The sequence below is a fragment of the Homalodisca vitripennis genome, chromosome 5, assembly GCF_021130785.1.
Source record: "Homalodisca vitripennis isolate AUS2020 chromosome 5, UT_GWSS_2.1, whole genome shotgun sequence".
NCBI lineage: Eukaryota > Metazoa > Arthropoda > Insecta > Hemiptera > Cicadellidae > Homalodisca > Homalodisca vitripennis.
Genome location: NC_060211.1, coordinates 115586538 through 115601024, shown reverse-complemented (window position 1 = coordinate 115601024; position 14487 = coordinate 115586538). Strand labels below are relative to the sequence as shown.

The 14487-nt window shown below is 31.8% G+C and overlaps 1 protein-coding gene across 1 annotated transcript in view; it reads left to right on the top strand.

The window, feature by feature from the left end:
* Positions 1–12845: 12845 nt before the first annotated feature.
* LOC124362761 (alkaline phosphatase-like) overlaps positions 12846–14487 on the top strand; it is a 34946-nt gene continuing 33304 nt past the window's right edge. Inside the window, exon 1 of the mRNA XM_046817529.1 lies at positions 12846–12993. Within this exon, the coding sequence (XP_046673485.1) occupies positions 12930–12993 (64 nt within the window). The 5' untranslated portion in view covers positions 12846–12929. The remainder of the gene's footprint in view (positions 12994–14487) is intronic.

Here is a 14487-nt window from a genome sequence, read left to right as displayed (position 1 = left end):
TCCAGACCAGTTCGACAGGGAGGCCGCAAACGCAGGGCAGAATCCAATGACGCTGAGTGATAAAAATTAAACTTTGTATACATTGTACATATGTAAATAAGGTAAGATTAAAATTTATTATTTTATTTTATTTTTGTTTTATCTGTCATATTTATAAAAGTATAAATGTAGTCATGAGATTATGTTTACCCACAAGCAATAATATTTATTTAGAAATCTACGCATTTTTGAAAATAAGTAAATATGCACGCTTTTTCATACAAAGCCCTGTAACACATACGTTTAGAGGTAAAAGTTACAATAATTATATATTTTTGGAATCAGGACAAAATTTTGAATAAGTTATACATTTACAGTTTTAATGTAAAGCTAATTGCTAAGCAGTTACACAACAGAATATTTACAAAAATAATTTCCAAAAAACATTTTTCTTAAATTTTGTAAAAAAACAAAAACATGTTTACATGGAAACAATAAGTTATTGTTATTATAATGCTCTCCATATAGTTGTGAATACATTGACATATAATAGTTTATATTTGGCCTAACAGTTATGAAATGTGATACATTTTAAAAAACATCTGCGAGGCTGTTAAAATAGAGCTGCCAGTACAGAGTGACACCATTGCCAGTTCTAGGGTTAATATGTACAGTAATGGTGAGTGTTTTGAATTTCACAAATAAATTTTCCTTATGAAGACACGCTAGTTAGCTGCTGGTACATCTGAGGCACCACTTTAACGTGGGGATAATGTTTTTGAATTTGGTTCATGATAGACACTTCAAGTTTTAGTGTCTTGATTATATTGAATTTAAAAAAATACCATTATACATCAGTACTAATGTTTTAGAATCTATATTCATTCAATACAGAGTCCCTTATGAAATGAAAATATCTCACCTGATTGGCGAAAAACAAAATAAAATAAATGTTTTAAAGCGTAATGAAGCAACAAGTTGTATATGTTCATATAATATGTAGTAATAGCAATTATTTTGTTTTGAAAAGACGTGCCTTTTGTATGGTGAGCATTGTTGATAGAATAAGACTTAGGTGAATCAGTTGTTTTACAGGTAGATTTTGTATACATAATCAGCCTGTTGCAATTTTCCTCATGGTAGCGTTTCTGCATAACTTTACCAAAAATGACCCCAGAGCCGAAATCCACTATCTGCTCTAAAGTTTATAAACATATATATAATCTAAGCTATATAATACCGCTTGTAGAAACAACAACTGTCCCAAAAAAGTTAAAAATGGTACAAAAATTGATCTTATAAATACCTCAGCAAAGTTTATTGACCAGTTCGGTACATCATTTTGTTTCAATATGGTGGCAGTTCAGACTTTGAAACATTTACAACTTTGTTATTTATAGATATTTCCTAGACAAGGTTTTTGTATCTCCAACGGTTTTTGAGTTAATGATTATATGTAAATCTAATGAGAATTATTCGTTCACCAAGGACTGGGGAAAGGAATGCTGAAACAAGTTCAAACTTGGTACAAAATTTGTATTATTTATAAATAAATCTTGGCTAAGGTCATTAGCCAGTTTCTTTCACAAGTTCCAAAATAACAGCCTTTCAGGTTAAAATAAATCTATATCTCATTTATTTTTGGACCTAGATAAAATGAAAAAGTTTTGGAATGCATATTATATTTCCTAAACCTTTTCTTAAAAACTATTGTATTTGATTTCAAACAGTTTTCTAGATAAGTACATGTGAAATAAAATCATTAATATTTCAGTCACAAAATCTGCTACTTCTTTCAATTGAGCCAGAACGACTATACGTTTGATTTTCTTTAGATTTGTTACACAATTTATTAGTTAAATAATGTTGTGCAAGCAATTTATCGTGGACACAAAACAAAGAAAATTCCAAGATACGTTCTGAAGTATCAAGGGAACTTTGGAAATACCTATTCTGAAACAAAACATTTGATATAAATGCTCTTTGTAAAAGAAATATAATCCTGCAGAAAGCATTGGAGAAAAGTCTTAGAACTCAAGATGGTTGTTTGAATCCAGTTTGTTATAAAAATATTCTATAATTTCATTTATTTGGTTTTAAATACATATAGTATGCAACTGACTTTGTCACTGTAGAATCATAATTAATACAATCGTAATATTTTAACACTTTGCACTCAATGACCATTAAGTGAGACCATTTATACTGATCTCTCGCTCAGCTCAGGTAGAATTACAAGTAGTTGTCCTTTTAGCCCGGCCTGGCTGGATTTCTTTGTCACCACTCGGGAAGTAAATGTGTAACTATGTACATCACTTTGTTACCTTGTTTCCCAATATGTTGGGCAAGGAAAAGGTCATATTCACAAATTAACTTGAGGCATCCAAGATACAAACCATTTGAAGTTGATACAAAATCCTCATTGCCTCCTTTTAAAGGCAAACCCACAAATGCTTAAAAATCTTACAACAGAAACTATTCTTGAGAGTATACTTTGCCAATAGTTCAACTCTTCTTCGTACTGTGTTTATATCATTTTATCAACCTGCATTAATTGTTTTTGAATAACATTTTAGTAGCTAATGGTATGAGATATCTGATAGATTTTCCAACCAGGGTGACAAACATCAGAGAGCATAATCAATAATATTTTTACTTATATTGATAAAAAAACTTCTCCAAGTAACAGGAGTAAATACACAGCTCTTAGACCATGATACTGAACTGTTATACGAGTATATTTACTATCAAAAAATCATATCAACCCTCTGTTACATGTTTACTAGAACTTTTTCTGACACAAACTTTAAGAATTCCTCTATGGTATTACAATTAGAACAGTGGTATGATGTTTATATGGAATTGTAAATATGATGTGTTTTTATGATTTACTAATGTTTTATTTTAATTCATGTTTTCTTAGAAAATTAAGTAGAACATGTAATAATATGAAGACCTATTGCGAAAATAATAAATTAGTGTTCAACGAATTTAAAACAAAACAACTGACACAAGGATACTGTCTGTGGAGTTCCTGGACTTAAACAAGTGCATTCGATGAAACATCTGGGAATCACCTGATATGAGAAACTTACCTGGAATGACCATGTTGATGAGTTAAACTTTCAACTCAACTCTGCTATTTTTGCTCTCAAAAGAGTGAAATGCATTAGTACTTTTGAGGTAACAATGATGGCTTAGCATGCACTTTTTGAGTCACATATTAAGTATAGTATGGTACGAGTATATTCATATGGGAAAACAGTTCATGAGGAAATCTGGTTCTACAGGAGAAAGCTCTGAGAATCATAGCTAACTTTCTGCGATATGACAGCTGTAGAGACACTTACAAGAATTGTAATATACTGCCTGTTACATCCTTGTATATACTTAATGACATTTCACTTGCCTGGAATTTTGACTTTCCAAAAAACAGACATTATCATGGACGGCCTACACGACATACAGAGGACTGCATTATTCCCACAATACTGATTTTTTTTTAAAGAAATCTTCATATGCGAGGACAAAGCTCTTTAATTTACTTCTTGTGGAGTTGGAGACATAATGTTAAGGTTTTGAAGATAATGCTGTGAAAATGGCTTGTGAAGAGATCAATAAACACGATGAACAAGTTCTTGGCTCACTGCTCAGCTTGAATTACTATCAAACATTGTATGTTCCCATGTTTATAGTAAACTATTAGTTTATTGTCACCAATTCTGCACTCTAAGCTCAAGAATAGAGCCTTGTGATTCTGAGAAAACATCCATAAGAATAATACTAAATATAAAACCTCAAACACCAGTTAAAGAAAAGTTTAAAAACATGGTAATACTATTATGAACAGAGATGAGGATACATGGAACCACTGAACTAGGAGTCCCTTAGTGACTTCCCCAATGTCCACCCATAATCATGTACCTCAGCCTGTCTCGCTTTCACTAGCAGGAGAATTTGAGAAAGTGAATATTGATCAGATGATTAGTTGCCAAGAGCATTTCAAAGACTGAATCTGAAACATTAAATACCCAAATTAATTATATTAAAGAAATCTCAAACAGATATAAATCAAATAAGTTCAAACAACAATTAATCTGTAACTGAACCTATTAGTAGTTTTGAAGGAAACATGGAAGATACTATAGAAAAATTTGCAGAAAGTAGAAAAGTTGGATTTGCCCATTAAATATCAGCAGATTCTCATATGAGAACAGGTGTAGCTGTTGTCTTCAAGAATTCTTTCTCAACCCTCAATATTGGATTTCCTCAGCAGCCATCTGGCATGCTAAAAAAAATCGAGGAGCAACAATATATGGGTTAATCACTAAACAAAAGTGTTATTTAAAACCAGCCATTGCAGACTATGACATATCTTTTGAGGAGCTTAGTAATGAATTAATTTGAAAGAAGATAATTAAAAACTCACTAATAGAATGTCTTCGAGACAAGATTCCTCTAGACTATTTTGCTGCTTAGCAGACCCACTTTCAAAAGAGAGAAAAAAAAATAGATTCAAGTTGTCAACTACAATGAGCAGTCTACAAGAGTACTCAGGGTTGAATTTTGCGAAGATCTCATGAACAATGTGTGTCAGAGCTTCACTTCCCTCACCAGGGATCATTTTGCCACTCCAGAAACTTCTACCCCTCCATTCGAGGCAGAAAGGAACAGATTGATTTTGTTCTATTCCACTGTCAGCCTCTCTATCCAGACACTCCATTAAAGATAAAGTACCTAGACTATCATCAAGTGTAAAACTTTTAGGCTCAAAAGTGGAATTTTAGACTAATTTTACTTTAGTTTTTCTTGTTTGAATAAATTACACAAAGATTTGCAAGGGAAATTGCCAACTTGTCAGAACTTTTTCAGATTTGTGTTCTTAACTTATTAAGAAAAATTATTCTTAGGAACACTAAAATAGGTAAACACAATTTGTATTTTGTATGAATCTTTTGTTTTTTATGATGTAAAGTAATGCAATTATGGTCTTAATGTAACTTTACATGCAGTATATAGATTTTACTATCAGTCTTGATCAAATAACTATTACTTGTAGGCTGTTTGTATTTAATTGATAGTGTTATATACTACAGAAAGAAGTTGTTACAGAAGCAATTAAGCAATTTGAGCCAGTTCTTGGAACTAACATGAGGACTCAACTAACAAAAGTAGAGTCTCTTGTTCAGTGGAATTAAAACTAATACTGATTTTACTTGTTAGCACACTCAAAGGCAGTAAGTTAGTAAGTAGTAAGTCATAATTATGTTATTGAGTACAATGCAAATAGAAATCTTGTGGCTGAACCCACTTGTAATCAACTTCCAATTGGTGAAGCTCTGACTGACATAGTTGGGTTATTTAGTTACCAGTTAATTACTATCGGTAAGATATAATTTACAGTGTACTTTTTCAACAAGTTGATTTTTCATAGCTTACTGACTCTATATTGCTCCTATATTTTTCCTTTAGAAATTTTCTGGGGGATACATCCAAATCACACTATGCCACTGCAGTTAACTGCAAGAAATGTTCTCATAGACCTAAATGAAGAAAAAATTTCAAAGGATCAATTACTTAAATAAACCCCCTTAACTGTGTGTAGTGCCTATCTATAGCTCCAGGTCATTCAGTGACTAACAGAATTGTTCCCAAGTTGATGATTCTAATGAAACAAATTTGAAAAGAAAACATGTTCTTATTGACTAGATTTTAATATTAATTTGTACTATAATGATAATTTTTCTAAATCTTTTATGTTCTTAGCCAATCAATTTGGATAGAAAGTAAACAATATAAAGCTCACTAAAGTGATTGCTACTTCTTTGAACTGTATCAATAATATATTGACTAATCTGAAAAGGATGTATAACAAAATGTACAATATTGATCTTAGTCTTTTCTAATCACAATGCTCTTCTAATATCCCTGCCAAATACAAAATGCATTTCTAAATTAATATGTAAAAAAAAGAACTTTCAATAAAGAAAATTGTAATACATTTTTCTATAAATTATTACAAGAAATACGTTTGAATGTAGATTCTGTAGAGCTTAATAATAATAAGTTTTTACATACATATATTTTTTGCATTAATAGTTTTTCTTTTAACAAACAATAAATATATACTCAAATCATAAAAATAAAAAAAAATAGATTAATAAAGGTATAAAAATATCAGCACAAATAAAACAAAGGCAAAGATTAATAAAAATTACAAAATCAATCATTTGTACAGGGGAATTTTCCAAACAAGCTTAAACTTTTAGAAGTAAAACCTATTTACATAACCGATTCTTGAAAAGAAAAAAAAGAACAAGTATGTAGCTTAATAAGGTACCGAGTAATGAGCAGTTAGGGTTTAGACAAAATTGAAATACAGAGCTTGTACTTGTTTCTTCTGTAAATGATGCGGCATTGGCTTTGGACATGTCGCGGACTACTGCAGGTATTTGCTCAGATAGGTCTAAGGCTTTTGACTGTATAAATCATTAGCTTTTCATTTCAAAATCATCTAATATAAGAATTAACATGGAAAAAAGTAATGCATGATGTTCTTCAAATCAAAGGTTCAGAAAATATATTAATTTCCTATATTAATTATTTGCCGTTGGAAATACTAAATACCATATTCATTTTATTTGCTAATCATCTTTATATATATATATATACAGGGTGTCAATTAAGTCTGGAACCTCTTTTAATTTTTAAACCACAATATAAAAAAATACCAAAGTTCACACGTGCTTACTGATGATAGTAACGCACATATCTGCCCAATTACTGACCAGATAATCCCTTTGGGGGACGGTCCACAAGGAGTCAGACAAAATTCTTAAATAGCAGCATAGGTCAAGTTTGGTATCAAATTAAAGGTCTTACTTAGCAGAGTACAATGCCGCAAACCGGACTTATAAAAAGGTGGATTCATTCAGTAGTTATAGCTATTTGAATTTTAAAACAATTGAACAATGTAAATTATTAAGTATTACAAGTAAACACCAATTTTTAAGTACCTGTGATCAAAGTAAGTGTTCAAAATGTTTCCCCTACCATCGTCTGGCAATGTCCTAGGCGGTTGTAAAAGCCATCCACTGCATTTTGAAGGTAGTCACGAGTAATATCTTGAGCTTCTTGGACTATGAGATTTCTTAGGTGCGCCAAATCTCGAGGCTTAGTGCGATAAACTCTTTGAGGTATCTCCAAAGAAAAAAATCCAGCGGAGATAAATCAGGGGAACGAGCAGGCCACTCTACTGCACCACATCTTCCAATCCATCTGTGATGGAATATTGTATTCAAGTATTCTCTAACAAGGAGAGCAAAGTGTGGGGGCGCGCCATCTTGTTGGAAATAAATTCTTTGAAATTGTCGACCAAGAGCAGCTTGTAGTGCAGGAATTATCTCATTTTGGAGCATTGCTAGATACGAGTCACCATTAAAATTACCTTTGATAAATAACGGGCCCATAATTTGATTTCCTATAATACCTGCCCAAACGTTAAGTTTCTGTGTATGCTGTGTATGACTCAATCTGCCACTTTCACATTCTAACAGTAGTTGTGTTATTGGTAATAATTATTAATTCCTGGCTTCGATTACTAAATTGTCAGATGATGGGAGGGGAACATTTTGAACACTTACTTTGATCACAGGTACTTAAAAATAGGTGTTTACTTGTAATACTTAATAATTTACATTGTTCAATTGTTTTAAAATTCAAATAGCTATAAATACTGAATGAATTCACTTTTTTAAGTCCGGTTTGCGGCATTGTACTCTGCTAAGTAAGACCTTTAATTTGATACCAAACTTGACCTATGCTGCTATTTAAGAATTTTGTCTGACTCCTTGTGGACCGTCCCCCAAAGGGATTATCTGGTCGGTAATTGGGCAGATATGTGCGTTAATATCACTAGTAAGCACGTGTGAACTTTGGTATTTCTTTCTATTATGGTTCTAAAATTAAAAAAGAGGTTCCAGACTTAATTGACACCCTGTATATTTCTTGTGTTAGTGTGTATGTGACTGAACTCCTCCTAAAAGACTGGACCGATTTTGATGAAATGTTGTGTATGTGTTGGAGGGGATTCGAGAATGGTTTAGATTTGCAATTTGGTCCGCTGGAAAATGTTTTATTAATTAATTTTTAATTAATTCTAAGTAGTTATTGATTTTATAATGTTTTACCTTCGATCCGGCAGACTGCGCTGCGACACGTAATACAAAATGAACTGATACTTAACAGGTGTTAATACTTTCAGCTGAGTTCATCAAAGAGGCAGAAACATTTGTTTACATTAAAAATTTAGAAAATTATTATTGTAAAGTGCTTGAGTAGTAGTGTAATGCAGATTGCATAGACGAAGTTATTACCTAATTTTAAATTTAGATTGCATCAATGATCAATAAACTATCTAATGCAATGAAAATACTATTGAAGGCTGTTATAAAAACCACCTCATTGTACAAAGCCGTGAAAGTTTGTACATAGGGTAATCGAATTTGGTTGGATCGAAGGTAAAAAGAGCCGAAAGAAGACGCTTTATGATTAAAATTGGTTTTCATTGATACATTTTCTTGATCGGAGCACAAGGAAAACTCCTCAATAATACTGAAAATATCTGAGACAGAACATTAATTTTAACAAACCGAATTTGATTCTTTAAATTAGTTTATCGACATTTATCTATATAAAGTAATTGTACTGAATAACTTATCAACACCTAGCAAAATCCACGAAAGACAGATGCAGGAAATATGGTTCATACCTTTATAATGCGCCCAAGAGGCTCACAAAGGAACGACTATCAATTATCTCAGGAGTGTTTAAGAATGTGATAGAAAAAGAATACTTGAATATAGTGTACTGTTTTTCAACAAGAAATTGCATGCGAAGCAGCGGGATACTGCTATTACAAGTGTAATTTTAACAGAAATACTGTTTTATGTTTAGAGGATTGCATTAATTAACATACCACCAACATAGTGATTGGTTCATTTAATGGAATTCTATGTAACCAATATAAAACAAAAATACATTTATAAGCTATAAATTACCCAAATAAATGTTTATAGAACGTTTTGGAATATATTGTGTTCATTTTCATACATTTCTAGGAGTGAATATTAACAAAAATCTTAACTTGACGTACCATGTTAAATTTTTATTAAATAAACTTCATGCTCTTAGATTTACAATGAAAGTTTTAGAATTCCACAACAACAAGTTGTAAAATAGTGTAATAGGCACACATACAGACAAAAAGCACAGTACTGTTCTCTGGGAAATTTCACCTGATTTAAAAACGTATTCCTGTCACAAAAAACTTTGATAAGTGCCATGACAGGGGCAAGTATTAGAGCAAACTGCTATTCTCTTTTTATAAGAACTCCAATACTCACATTGCCATGATTGTACATTTTTTAAACTTTAAACTTTGTTCATAAGAATCCAGATATCTACAATAAATTTAATAATTTATTATGATACTCAAAATAAAAACCTTTTGACATATCAAATCCATATAAGTAAGTAGCTTCTATAAAAATTACATTATGTGAGACACGCGAATGATGGATATATTATATTTCTCTACAACAATACAATTATTGCTATGCTGTGTGTATAACTGCATGCTCAGCTTAGGTATAATGACTTGGCTGATGAGTCAGTAAATACTCCTAACATCCACATCAGCACATTCTGTTGAAAGACTATAAAATATGTTGTTCATGGCAGCTGTTTCTTTGTTTGTGCTGTATTTATTTTATTGCCAGAATATGTCAATAGAAATATAAAAATGTATCGAAGCAGTTGGAATGTTTGTGTGTGTGTGTGCCAATGCTTTAGTTTCTTCAATAATCTTTAAAGTTATTATTTAAGTCAGTTGTGTAGCTAATTTTACTTCATCTCATCATGTAAGCCTGTTTGAGTTTTCTTTTGTAATTTTCTTAGCTAAAAGCTCACTTTTTAAATAACAAAATAACTCATTTAAAATACTTAGAACCAAATTAAATTTGTTTTTTTTTTAATTTAGTAAACACAAATAAAATTTTAAATTATGTTGATAAATTGTTTTGATTTATATTTTTCTCCATGAACACTTATTTTCAAGAGGCAAATTAAGTTTTATGTATGAAGTCTCAATATTTTTGTTCACAAAAGTTACAAAGATTGCATTTTATGTTAGTTATGTGTTAATTACTAAGCGTTTTATGGTTATAAAGCCATACAAATAAAATAAATGAAGTATCTGCGATCATCTATTGAACTAATTTAATATAATACATTTTTATTCTTTTAAAATTCATCAAAATGAAAAATGGCTAATTGTTCGGCAATTTCACGCGTATTACTAAAATTTCTTGACGAAATTTTAAGGATTATTTGTTAGTAATCACTTAGTTCCAATTCATTTCAAAATAAGTTTGGGTTTTGAAGTTCCAGTTCCCATCCAATAGTGGCGGAGATTTTGTGATGTAATTAATCGGTGTTGTGGATTTTCGCGAGTTCTCACGATTGATTATGAAGGCATGAAGCATCTTCACGAACGTAAATCTAAGATTTAGTAAGAATTTTCGTTTCATTTCATGTTTTGACACGTCTCAGTGTGATGAATATTTTCATTCACGGTATCGCGGTTTTCGCACATTTCCACCTCCGGTTAGCGTAATAGTTTCTTAGTAAGGAAGAATTAACTATTCAAGGTTAAACTACTCTTCAAGCCTGAGAATCCAATATTTACGAAGATATTTCAACGGTACTGAAACCATGGCTGCCTCTTTCGATGAAAACTTGGTTAAGCGTGAATCATGTGTAAATTTGTATAATATCTCTTGACTTTTTAAAAGGGATGGGTCGATTCCGATACTGAATCTCGCAACTCTTCACACTCGATTCTGATACCAATAGAAGTACTTAAAATACGCTTCGAAAATCACGATTTCACAATGTTACTACTAGTGGATGTGTCGAAGCAGAATCTCGAATCCAAATAAGATTCGCGAACGACAGCTGATCGCAGTATACAAAATACCGGTTGCTAACACGTGTTTTTCATACTTTCTGTGTGTTGAAACGTTAATGGATAAACCAAATTAACAATTACTCTAGATTAATAAATAATATTTTGGTCGTTATAATTTATATTTTCTACATTTATTTTTGCAAATCGTCGCGAGTTTACAGCGTTACTTGCGGACAACTACTAATCGGCAGTACGTAATTTACAGATTGTTAAAGGCGTGTTTGTATATAAAAAACTATTTAAAAACGTTTAGTAACAAAATAGCGTGTTTTAAAATAGTGTTAATAGTGTACAAATATACGCCCTTAAGTTTTACGTAAATGGAATACATTCTTGAGTCTAGTTTTACAACCTACTATTTATATATTTTAGAAGGTAGAAAATATGACTTGTAGTATTAAAACTATATCCGTTTCCTGAACTGCCGCAAACTCAATTGAAATAGTGTATATCCTTTGTGAAAAAAGATAAACAAAGTTAAAAATATAGTTCAGATAAAACTTTCTTTGGCTGTACCGAACCGACCTTGTGTACAGCAAATTGGTAACCTCGTAACAAAAATGTGTACACGGCGGCACACCTCTGATCCACAATGGTAGTCTGCAGTCTGGTCCACGGCAGCATTGACTGGATTGATTCCAGCGCTGCGAAACCATGATTCTGTCACAGCCATCACACACACACACACACACACACACACGCGCGCGCGCGCACGCATATATATATATATATATATATATATATATATATATATATATTATATATATATATATATGCTAGCTATATTTTATCATTGTCCCCGGATATTATGAAAAATAAGACATTGCATCCGACAGTAAATATTTATGTACGAGTAGACTATATTATTGATGTTTAAATATTTAATGCTTTATCTGCAGCGGTTCAAAAAATATAGTCTCCCCACACGAGCATTCTTTATTGTAAGCTATCATGGCGGTTATACATAATTTTCGTAGTATTTAATATATATATAGTATAGTCTATTCAAGTTGGCAATCTAGTATTTACACTATAAGGTTTTATTAATGATCCTGGACACGGTACTGATAATCCACTTAACAATAACAGCATTAGCTTTTTATAAAGTTTCAAATAACTCACTCAAATTGTTCTTAAATATTTCATAAGTTGTTATTTTTAATAACTATAGTAGGTTGTAGTTCCTAAAGGAGTAGGTCGACTAAATATTTCTAAGAGTACAAACATTATATTTTATATCCTTAATTGTACAAAAAATGCATAATGTCTTTTAAACTACAGACTATTTTATAAATTTAAAACAAACACTCTAATAATATACTTTTTATTTCCATTAAGAACAGAGCTTCTAGAGTGTACATACTTTTTTTAATGTAACAAAATTTGGAAATTTATTTAAACTTTAAAACTTCTAAACCGAACATTGTTTTGTTTCCTTCGTAACGCTGCATCAAACCCCGCCATTACAACTTTATTGCAACTTTTTACAAAAAAAGTGTTATTTATAATGTACCTTGTAGCGACCGCTATGCTGTAGACGAAAAAATTATTTGCATCCGTAGGGAATCTCCTTTTTACATTAACTCCAAAGAGAACTATTTTTTGTGTGTATAATAATTTATGTACAACATATGTACAGCACATATATGAGGTCACGTGACATTACAACCGACTATTTCCAACGAGCGTGCATGCGTTCGGTTTCGCTTAGTCAGCTATCTTGGAGTGATACAATCTCCAAAATCAACAGACTCGGCGAGTGTTTATGCCGTCACGTAATTGAACCATACAATAGGTGACGATGGAGGGGGGAGCAGTGTTGAGGAAGTAAAGGTGTCGTGGTTGTAGTGGGGGGGGGCAGTGTCTGGCTGCCATTCACTACTCAGTTTCAGTCAGTTGTTCCTTCTGTCGTGATTGAGAGATGGTGTTTCACTCACTGCTTCTGCTAGCCGGCACTATGATTGTCATGTGCTCCACATTCGAAGGCAAGTAGCAAGTCCTCTAGCGATACCAAATTAACCTGTTACGCGGCCATGGCCTTTCTATAGCCTGATAACATGCCATTCATGCTTACAATCCAGACCATTGATGAATGATTGACCTCTTAATTGTAACTTTTGGTTGTGCGTCGCATTCTAGAAAACCAACACGCGGTTATATTACTATATTTGTAATATGTATTAAGTATCCAAGAATATTATGTTTATATTATATTTATGTTATAATGTTTTCTCGTCCACGGACCTAGAAAGTTTATCAGTTTATTCTGATTCAATATTCGCGCCAAATTAAAACGGTACGGAGAAAACATACAATATTCATTTCAATTTACCGAAAATATAAATAGCATGTATAAACATTTATGGACTTGAAATGTTTTATAGCAACATTTAATAAGTACCGGCACTGATATCAGCAGACTATCTTCAAATAAACAAAACAGAATTCACTTGCTGTGTGGAAACTCGGCGACTCAGTAAAAAAGTCGATCAAGGTGGGAACATATCCGAAAAGTAATAACAATGATTGCAGGTTGATAGTAACTTTAAAATGTTAAGCTGTTGTAGGCTAATTATTTGGGGATTCAAAGTCACTACTGGAAACAAGGAGCCTTGAACTATAGGCGATAAAGTATGTGGAAAATTAACGGTCTTTAGCATCTGGAGTATTTTTTACGTTGCTTAGTTATATTATTTCTTCCTATTCAGAGAAATATGTTACGTTAAGTAACAATTAGAAAGTCAAATATTATTTCTATTAATTATTATTATTGTAATAATTTTCAGTGTAAGTCCGTTTATTAATCATGTAAGTAGTACGCATTAAAGCTAAATCCTTTTATTTTTAAATCTGATTTATTTTAAAATTCACCCTTGATTCTATGAATTGTTACGTCAAATTAGTTGACTCGACTCGAAAATGATGAGATCGTTACGCAACTGAAAATTAAACTACGGCTTCTGTTTACGTTATACTGTTTTTAACTGTTTTACATTTCTTCTGACTGGTCTTGATTCACAGAATGGCTGCCATTCATAAATATATAGGGTAGGAGTATAAAACTCTACTAGTTACTTTTTTGTGTATGATTAAATGCTAGAATACAATCAATAGAAAAAAATGCTTGTGGGTAATTTAATTCAAAATCAAAATAGAAAGGATTTACACATGAGTATAGCCCAAGGTTAGGGAGACAGACAGGATCTACATTGAGACCTTAAGTTCATACCGTCCTGTTTATCGATCATTTGAAAAAGATAGCACAAATTGGGTGTTATGTATAAATGTGTATTAAGTTACCCCGGCTATTCGCTCCATTTTAAAAAGAAAAAAGTTAACAAGCACATTAAAATGCATACTTTTTGACTCTTTAAATGACCACTGAAATAAAAGTTTATACCTGCACCAATTTAAGAACGAGAGAAAAGACCATGATATATACTCGTTGTATATCATATAAGTAATCCCTGAGTGCTTGT